At 39.7% G+C, this 10,829-nt stretch overlaps 1 protein-coding gene across 5 annotated transcripts in view; it reads left to right on the plus strand.

Annotated features, from left to right (window-relative positions):
* The window catches only part of LOC127637164 (ankyrin repeat and sterile alpha motif domain-containing protein 1B-like), a 213,690-nt gene that overhangs the window by 192,177 nt on the left and 10,684 nt on the right, over window positions 1–10,829 (plus strand). For 4 of the 5 annotated variants that reach the window (XM_052118089.1, XM_052118087.1, XM_052118090.1 and 1 more), the window contains 3 exons: window positions 259–345; window positions 523–660; window positions 8,577–8,744. In XM_052118089.1, coding sequence (XP_051974049.1) covers window positions 259–345; window positions 523–660; window positions 8,577–8,744 — 393 coding nt within the window. The remainder of the gene's footprint in view (window positions 1–258; window positions 346–522; window positions 661–8,576; window positions 8,745–10,829) is intronic. The other variant, XM_052118088.1, reaches the window with a different exon arrangement.

The following is a 10,829-nucleotide window of genomic DNA, read 5'->3' on the forward strand; positions in this document are numbered from 1 at the left end:
ATGATATCGTAGACTTCTACCCCAATAAGGCCATGTTTAAAACAGTGCACAAAATGTTCATTTGACCCTTTCTATTTATCTCATGAAATCATACACTATCTGGGTTATTGCTGGGGTTGTACTGAAATTACACGTTAATAATTTAGCATGTGTTTGAGTTTGTATTAAGCAGATCTCAGTCAGTGTGTGATGGGAGCTTATGAATTTTAATATTAGGGTATGTGTGTTGATCTCTCTTCTTCTCTTCCTTTCTGTAAGAAGTCCACAGAACAGATGAAGAAGATCCCCACCATAGTACTGTCTGTCTCTTATAAGGGCGTCAAATTTATCGACGCCACTAACAAGGTGATCATCTGCTACTGACTCCGTTTTAATGGATTTATACGCACTGCAAATTATAATCTCATCTTCAATATCACTTACAAGACAGTAGAATAAAAAGATGTATGAGAACATAAATCATTTCTTTGTCCTGTAGTTAATTAGATCTTTTTGTTGTTGTTTTCTGTCTCTCTTGTTTAGAATATTATAGCAGAGCATGAGATCAGGAATATCTCGTGTGCAGCGCAGGATCCAGAAGATCTGTCAACATTTGCATACATCACTAAGGACCTCAAATCCAGCCATCATTACTGCCACGTCTTTACAGCTTTTGATGTGGTTAGTAACACATATAATACATATGCACATACAGTATAAACACATTTAAAGCCATACAGTTGTGGCCAAAAATATTGGCTGTGAAAAAAAATCTGCATCGTTTATCCTTTTGATCTTTCATAAAAAATTTTTTTACTTCAAATGCGACTTCAAATGCGACCAGGTTCTATAGTCAGATGAAACAAACAAAAAAAGCTTTTTGGCAGCAAACACCAGAGATGGGTTTGGCGCACACAAAGATGATGAAGTACCCAATGCCCATGGTTAAATGTGGTGCTGGATCTTTAATGTTGTGGGGCTGTTTTTCTGCCAGAGGTCCTGGGCATCCTGGGCCGTGGTTGGATCTTCCAGCAGGACAATGATCCAAAACAAATATCAATATCAACACAAAAATGGTTCACAGACCAAATACGGTAATCAAGGTTCTGCCATGACCTGAACCTTGATTCAGGTGGGGTGAACTGAAGAGGAGAGTCCACCAACATGGTCCTCTGAATTTGAAGGACCTGTAAAGATTCTGTATGGAGGAATGGTCTCAGATCTCTTGCCAGGTGTTCTCCAACCTCATTAGGCATTTAGTAGAAGACTCAGCTGAAATCTTGGCAAAGGGAGGTTGCAAAAAGTATTGAATAAAAGGGTGCCAATGGTTATGGCCAATGCTTTTTGGAGGAAAATATGTATTTAATAATTAGATATTTCCTCTATTTTAATTGTTTTACTTCAATCAAATGTTAGATTTTTGTGATTTTTATTTATTTATTTATTTTTTAAATGAAACATCAAAAAGGAAAACAATGCAGATTTTTTTTTTCACAGACCTCTTTGCTCATATTTTCCAAGGGTGCCAATATTTTTGGCCACAACTGTATATTAAATTATAAACTAATTATATTATTATCAAACTTTTTATGGAGATATATTCAATTACTTTTAGAATTAGTAATGTAGTAATAACTAATATACTCTCACCTAAAGGATTATTAGGAACACCATACTAATACTGTGTTTGACCCCCTTTCGCCTTCAGAACTGCCTTAATTCTACGTGGCATTGATTCAACAAGGTGCTGAAAGCATTCTTTAGAAATGTTGGCCCATATTGATAGGATAGCATCTTGCAGTTGATGGAGATTTGTGGGATGCACATCCAGGGCACGAAGCTCCCGTTCCACCACATCCCAAAGATGCTCTATTGGGTTGAGATCTGGTGACTGTTGGGGCCATTTTAGTACAGTGAACTCATTGTCATGTTTAAGAAACCAATTTGAAATGATTCGAGCTTTGTGACATGGTGCATTATCCTACTGGAAGTAGCCATCAGAGGATGGGTACATGGTGGCCATAAAGGGATGGACATGGTCAGAAACAATGCTCAGGTAGGCCGTGGCATTTAAACGATGCCCAATTGGCACTAAGGGGCCTAAAATGTGCCAAGAAAACATCCCCCACACCATTACACCACCACCACCAGCCTGCACAGTGGTAACAAGGCATGATGGATCCATGTTCTCATTCTGTTTACGCCAAATTCTGACTCTACCATCTGAATGTCTCAACAGAAATCGAGACTCATCAGACCAGGCAACATTTTTCCAGTCTTCAACTGTCCAATTTTGGTGAGCTCTTGCAAATTGTAGCCTCTTTTTCCTATTTGTAGTGGAGATGAGTGGTACCCGGTGGGGTCTTCTGCTGTTGTAGCCCATCCGCCTCAAGGTTGTGCATGTTGCTGCTTCACAAATGCTTTGCTGCATACCTCGGTTGTAACGAGTGGTTATTTCTGGCAAAGTTGCCCTTCTATCAGCTTGAATCAGTCGGCCCATTCTCCTCTGACCTCTAGCATCAACAAGGCATTTTCGCCCACAGGACTGCCGCATACTGGATGTTTTTCCCTTTTCACACCATTCTTTGTAAACCCTAGAAATGGTTGTGCGTGAAAATCCCAGTAACTGAGCAGATTGTGAAATACTCAGACCGGCCCGTCTGGCACCAACAACCATGCCACGCTCAAAATTGCTTAAATCACCTTTCTTTCCCATTCTGATATTCAGTTTGGAGTTCAGGAGATTGTCTTGACCAGGACCACACTCCTAAATGCATTGAAGCAACTGCCATGTGATTGGTTGATTAGATAATTGCATTAATGAGAAATTGAACAGGTGTTGCTAATAATCCTTTAGGTGAGTGTATATATGTATATATATATATATATATGTGTGTGTGTTTATTTTTTTTGAAGATATCCGATTCAAATTGTTTTTCATTTTGACTGAAGATTCATTGTCTGTTGTTACTCATAATATAATTTAGTCAGAATCAGCTTTATTGCCAGGTATGCTTGCACATACAAGGAATTTCTCTTGGTGACAGGAGTTTCCAGTACACAGCAACACAATACAGCAACAAGACGGAGATAATAATAAGAAAAAAACTATTTAAAAATAAAGAAATAAATAGAAATAGAATAAAAAATTGATAGAAAATAAAGTATATATATATACATACATACACACACACACACACACACACTATGTATAAATACAATACATGTGCAAATACAAATCTTTTATATAGAATGCAAGGAAAATGTATTGGATAAATATAAAAATACTAAACTGTGAATTGCACATAATTATTTCTCAATGGTGCAATTAACTGTTCATGTGATGGATAGCCTCAGGAAGAATACTGTTCCTGTGCCTGATGGTTCTGGTGCTCAGTGCTCTGTAGCACCAGCCAGAAGGCAACAGTTCAAAAAGGAAGTGGGTTTGGTGAGTGGGGTCCAGAATTATTTTTCTAGCCTTTTTCCTCACTTGCATATGTCCCTGGTAAGTCCAGATGTTGCTGGATATGATGCAATCCCATGTTGACTGCTTTTCCACAGCCCTGTTTGCTCAATAAGCAAATTGAAGGGCATCTAGAAAGGGTCCACTGATGTCCTTCAGGTGGGCCAACACCAGTCTCAAATGATTTCATGACCACAGACATCTGGGCGATGGGTCTGTAGTCATTATGTCCTGTGATATAGGCTCTATGCACGTCGCAGTTCCAGGTTCGCGTGTACTAGGCTATAAACTTCCGGTTCAACTTCCTGTTTATACACAGACAGATATGGCTCTCTTTTATAGTCGTTGTCTTCAGGACTTACCTCGTCTGACGGTAAATGATGTAGACCGACTCATAAAAAAATCATGTGCTGCTCCTAACAGGTTTCGAGTGGTGTGATTTTGTTGTATGTGCGCAGGAGGACATGCTTGTTGAGCGTATATACCGTTAGAGACCGAGCAGATCTGTTTTTTTTTTTTACCACTACCTACTGAAGTGTTTGCATGTTTAGGTCATTTTTAGATAACCAGTGAAGTATTTCTCAATTTCTACAATTGTAGCTTTATTTAATGACTGTGTGTTACAGTGTGGCCACATACCACTGGTGGTCCATTCAGTTATAATATACAGCATTATATTTATTGTATTCTTATTTATTTACACTATAAACAATATTTACATATATACACCAAATACTCATATATATATATATATATATATATATATATACACACACACACACATACTATATTTATACAAAATAATATATATACACCTATCTATTATATTACATTAGACATGTATATGTACATATGTATTTATTAACTAGCCTATACAAATCTAAATATATATGTTATGCATTATGAAATTATAATAAAAAATGCATAAGGAAACACTGTCTTAGTTTTGTCTGTTGATCAGAGTGTGAAATTCATAGTTTTTACAAAAGTATATGTACAATATTTACATTTACCTAAGCACATTAACAAGGATGAGGGTTTTTAGACTCAGTGGCTCCATGCCTTGACAAGTGGTCCACATTGGTAGTTCACAAGCAAACATGCCACTGTAAACAGTTGGTTTATGCTACCAGAAATGCACAAGGGGATGACTGTGTCAAACAACTTATGCTCCTTCACTCGACGGATAAGACGTTCAACATGTACCCTGAGCCTGGCCACAGACTGAGTGTGTGTCACTTCATGAGGTAGCATTTGTTTTCCCTTGGTCAGGAAAACAGGCCGGTGAACTTTGCATGGCACTAGGCTGTCAATTAAGAAGCCCTTATCCACCATGATGGCCATGTCAGGAGTAAGAAGGTTAATGATCCCTGACTGTTTGAACAACTCCCTGTCACTTATAGACCCTATAGAGTCCAGACACAAATGTTATTGCACCATGAGGTGCCATTCCTATTAAAGCCTTGAATGTGCAGTGAGACTTATAGTTTGAAAAAACCTCACTTTGTAATAGCAATGAGGAAGGTGTTTGGCAGCGGATATCAGTACAATCCAGGATAACCTGTGTGTCTCGGAAAAGATGTAATTCCTCTGGGAGTTGGGCTCGTACTCTCTCTTTCGGCATCCAAATGCACACTGACCCCAGGACAAAGTACAGGAAGTTGGCCCAGGTTGTTATGATGCGGCTCACAATGGCCTGATGTACATGGAAGCGATGACCAAGGTGCTTTTGCTTGAGGCCCAAAGCAAGATGCATCATGAACAGGAAGAACTCGTCTATTGCAGCAAGTGCCCGAGTGTTTCCAGCCTCCTTGGTGACTTTGGAGTTGGTGACACGAATCATTCTGTGCATTGCCGGTTCAATCAGTTCCCAGAAGGCCATCAGGTGGTTATAGGTTGCAAATCTGTCAAGAAATAAACGTACATTGGTTCTCATATGGCATAAAAGACTTACACTTAGCTTTATAGTATAGTAATTTCCAGTTAAGGAAATAAGAATGCTGAACTAAAAGTAACTGATACAACAATCTTGTAATACATCACCGTCATGAAAATTATGGAATTCGGTATGTATGATTAAACTAACTCTGATTGCTGTTGAAGACAACAGATGTTATTCATACTTATAATTATGTTAGCCTATGTTGTTATTATTTTGGTCGGTGTAGCCTACTTTTACGTGCAGCTAGCTTATACAACTCCAATAATATTTAATAACAACGTGGACTAGTGTTTTCAAGACAAAGGCAACGCTATTACAAATGCTTATCACAGGCAATATAATTTTACCTTGTATAAAAGCGTATGTCCTCATCGGACCCAGCAAATCTCTGGAGACCAAAGCGAAGTATGATCTTGGTCTGGTCCAACTGCTTCCGTAGATCTTCTATCTCCCTCGTCAACTCCTCATTTTCATGTAATACCATGTCCACAGCTGCAGCTTCGGGAACTGAACAATAATCGTGTCCAGTCCTCTCCACGTCAAAGTCCATATCTTGCTCTACGTCTGAGTCAGGATCAGGGGGCAGCGGTCTCTCTCGCCGTTCCCAAACACTCGACCTCGGCGGCTGCACTTGGTAACGGTTCCACTCAAACAGTGTAGGAAAGCACCTTTTTCAGGCGTCTCAGTCTAGTCCCTTCCATAAAGTCATCAGGTTTGAAATGAATGCTACACACCTTTGTGTTTTTGTTGACTTGGAAGTCATCCCTCCTGATCTTAACGATCCATTTTTTTCTGAGATCCTCTTCCACGGGAAATGAATGAAAACTCAGTTGAGTTGTATCTTGCCGACACAACGCACAACGGCACACAACAATGTTCCGAACTAGGTCTCATTAGCTTTTGATATCGGAAAACCCTTTTCTCCATAGTTCAGCTGCCAAGATAAGAATAACTAGAATGTTTGTCGTTGTTAACTTTCGCGCGTCAGATCTAATAGGGAACCGGAAACTGTTTGCCCAGTAGAGAGTGTAGTCGGAAACACGTCACAATCCCCGCTGCATAGAGCCTATTGGGTTTCTTTGGGTGATGAATAGTGATTGAGTGCTTGAAGCAGCATGGGACTTCACACTGCTCCAGTGATCTATTGAAGATCAGTGTGAAAATGGGGCCAGTTGGTTAGCACAGGAACTGTGGTTCTGGATCAAGACAAGCAGGTGAAACGCCATCTGGGCCCTGTGCTTTCCTTGTCTTTTGTTTTGGGAAGACACAGCACACCTCTTCTTCATAGATCTTAAGTGCAGTTTGAGTAGCAGGAGGGGGGAGGAGGGTGGTTGCAGGAGTTGTTGGTGTCTGTGTGAAGTTAAGGTCAGAGTGGGTGTGGGGTGTGAGATTGGGCCTTTCAAATCTACAGTAGAACACATTCAAGTCATTAGCCAGATGTTGGACCCCTACAGTGTTGGTCAGGAGTCCTGTAATTCATAATTTGTTTCATGCCACTCCACACTGATGCAGGGTGGTTAGATTAAAACTTATTTTTCAGCTTCTCGGAGTATCTTCTTTTAGCTACTCTGATTTCCTTATTTAGTGTGTTCCTGGCCTGATTGAACAAGACATTATCCCCACTCCTGTAAGCATCCTCTTTGGCCTGACAAAGCGGAGTTCTGCTGTAAACCACGGTTTGTCATTGTTTTATGTTAAAATCCTAGTAGGAATGCACATATCCTCACATAAACTGATATATGATGTAACAGTATCTGTGAGCTCATCCAGATTGGTGGCTGTATCCTCAAATACACTCCAATCAGTGCAGTCATTGCAGGCTTGTAGTTCCAGCTCTGCTTCAATGGTCCATCTATTCTAAGCAGATTTTTGTTTCTGCCTATAGGTTGGAAGATGATGAACCAGACAATTATCAGAGAGTCCCAAAGCTGCTCTAGGGACAGAGCGATATGCATCCTTTATTGTTGTGTAGCAATGATCCAGTATATTTCTGGTTGGGCATGTAATGTGCTGTTTGCATTTGGGCAGTTCACGTGTGAGGTTTGCTTTGTTAAAATTCCCAAAAATAATAATAACTGAGTCCAGGTATTGTTGTTACGTGTCTGTGATTTGATCAGCCAGCTGCTGCAGCGCGGCATTCACACACACGTGTGGCAAGATATAATCACTCGAGGAAAACTCCTGCAGCGAGAAAGGCTTACAGTTAATAAAGAGAGCTTCCAAATTAGGACAGCACCTCTTCTTTAACGTTGTTACATCTGTACCCCAACATTCATTGATGTAAAAGTATGTTCTGCCGCCTCTCGATTTCCCCATTAAATCCGCGATGCGATCCAATCTGAACAGCTGAAAGCCTGGCAGATGTAACGCGCTGTCCGGAATGGTTCAGCCGGGTTTCTGTGAAGCTCAAGGCAGCAGAGGTTGAAACGTCCTTGTTTGTATGGGTGAGATGTAGTTAAAGAGTTAGACGGAGCTTGACTAGCGTGCCGGAACGTTTCCCTCGCCTGCATCTCTTGAACAGCACAGCTGCGCCTCCCACTAAAATGTCCAGCAAAGCATCCGATTAGTCAAAAACTGGGAAAAGTTTGTCTGGTATATGGTGCAGAATGTTCAGAAGTTTGTCCCTGGTAAAACTGAATGGAGAAAGATTACTAAACACAGGACAAACAAACAAAAAACACAAAAGAATCGGAGAGCTCCACACCGAGATGGCCATCCGCGGCGCCATCTTGTTTGTACTCATTTTCAATGCAACATTCATTTTAAATAAAAATTGGTAAACGTAGTAGATATTTTTACATGCTCTCTAACATGAACAAAAAAAACATTGCCGTCTTATCTTAGAAAAAGTCATTTTGTATGCAGATGTCTTCTGTGTTACTGCCTGTTACAGTAACGCCACAGAGTGGTCACTGGATAAACTAACTCACAACACATTAATTATTCATATCAAACAATGCTTAAAGCATGTTTTTAATCTTTTAAAAAAAACATTTAAGCTCTGACAGTTATGGAAGAATGATGATAAAATGCTGCCAAATGTAGTACCATTAAACTAAACTCAAATCTCATAGGAGTTTTAGACCTTTTCTCAGTTGGTTTGTAGCAGCGTAGATTTCCCCACAAGTGTTAATTGTTTCTGGAAGACTGTCTCTCATTATCTCAGCATTTATGTCTGTGTGTTTCCTACAGAATCTGGCCTATGAGATTATACTGACGCTGGGCCAGGCGTTTGAGGTGGCGTATCAGTTGGCCCTACAGGCCAGAAAGAGCGGCCACGGGTCGTCCACTCTGCCTGAGAGCTTCGACAGCAAACCCTCCAAACCTGTTCCTAAACCTCGCATCAACATACGCAAGTCTGTGAGTGCCTTTACCCTTTAAACATAAACACACACTCACACACAATCATCTGGACCTCTAACAAAGCAGCCAGTCTCATCTCATTCCCTTTACCCGTCACCTTCACCTCTCCCCTGCTGACTGCACACCTTGCACCCATCTTTGTGTGTGTGATCATGCTGTGTCCTTGTTGAGTGATGCATTATGGAAAATAAAAATAAATCTCAGGTTTGATCTGCTTTGTCCAGGTTAAAAAAAAGTGTAAATATATTCAAGTCATACAACAAAGTACATTTACAGTTATGGGGGCTGTTCACACAAGATGTGTTCATGTGTTAAATATAGCTAGATGGAGTGCAACTGAATTGAACAAAGACACATTTATAGGCGTGTTAACTTGCATACACCCTTGCTAAACAGTCAGTTAGGTTTTCCATATGCTAGTATGCTTGTCCCATTGATTGGTACATTGTTTTAAAAATGTCATTGATCAAAAGGAGTCAAGGTTTGGTTTGGGCAGTTGAGCCCTGCTTTTAAATGAAGTAACTACACCATCTAGCTTCAAAAAGCAAAGGTCTCCATTGACAGCGATTTAAAATAAGCCATTTATTTGCAAGCAACATTCAAGTTAATTATAGTATAGTCAATTTTGATAGTATAGTCAATTTTGATAGTATAGGCCATGTTTTACAGGGCTCTTTAAAAGTGTAAAACATTTATTTTGTAATGATGGAAGATGTCAATGCAGTGCATATTTACATAGGTCAACAGTCAAAAAGTTGCACAGACGCAATTGCAAGAATGCATCCTGTGTGAAAAGCCCTGTAGAATTAGACTTTTATTAGCCATTTATTGGTTTTGATGCTTACATTGATTTCTATCTTGGTTTGTGTGATTGTTTAAGAGTGCATGCTGGCAGACAGTTTTTTGAAATTTGTGGATGCATGTATATAAAGAGATTTACTTCTCCTGCCAGTGAAGGTTTGTTTGTATTCACGGCAGTGTGTGTGTGTGTATATCGCAGCCATGTCCTAAGGGACGGAGAGGTGATTGTTTGATCTTCAGTGCATTTAAGGATGAGAGAGATTGATGAGGGCTGCAGGAACTCACTTTGTCTCCATCTGCCCCAGTCTCACTGCTCCAAAAACAGGCACGGTGCCTCCCCTCTTTCCCCTGCCAACATCAGGGATACTACCACTCCCTGGAAGAGACCCAGAATAGGTGGGAGCTCACCATAAAAATAAAATGTGCCCTGCCAGTTGGAGTTGGATTACACAGAACAGAAATGATAGATGCTTGTTTGAAAATAAACAGTGGTGTTTGGAGTCTAGCATGCTGAGATGCTTCGCCTGTTTTATAGGTCGTATCACTGTCCACAGCGTGTGTGTAAAAATAGAAACCAATTGTATGTTCTAGGGATGTCAAAATATATGGATATATCGATTATTGATATGCACATTATTTTATTGCTATATTTTTGAAGCATCGATGTTAAAATTAGCCGACATTTCAATTACGGTATAAGTCTAATTTGCAGAGTAGGGTCTGTCTGCAAGACTACTAAAAGACACTCCCACTACATGTTATACCCCTTCCAAATAACCAGCGAAATCCTGAAGTCTTGGAACAGTTGGATGCTACACTCTTGCACTGTTTGTTGTATTTATTTGGAGTCCCAACCATAACTCTAAATCAAACCATAATCACAAAGATTTAAAAAATTTAAAGTTAGCAAAATCATTAAATATACTCTAAAAGCAGAAGTTATTTTGAATAAAGTCATACCACCGTATCACTAGGTGGCGACAGTGAGGAGAAATGTGAAGAAGCTTGAAGCATGCTAAGCTAATAGGCCAACCGATCAGCTTGTGAGTTAACTGGAGAAAACAGAAGAGAGAAATTTTTATTTTTACCATTTAGATCTTTTTTATTTTTAGAGTACAAGCAGAAATTGTACAAACACCTTCAGGAATATAGTAAAGAGCAATTCCTCAGGTTTAATCAAATGAAATATGACATTTAAAAGTTATACTTTGTCATATTTAAAGAGTTAAGAGAATATGAATCATACAGAGATTGCATAGGATTTTATAAGTTCTTGTAGCC

The sequence above is a fragment of the Xyrauchen texanus genome, chromosome 45 (assembly GCF_025860055.1).
Source record: "Xyrauchen texanus isolate HMW12.3.18 chromosome 45, RBS_HiC_50CHRs, whole genome shotgun sequence".
Lineage (NCBI taxonomy): Eukaryota > Metazoa > Chordata > Actinopteri > Cypriniformes > Catostomidae > Xyrauchen > Xyrauchen texanus.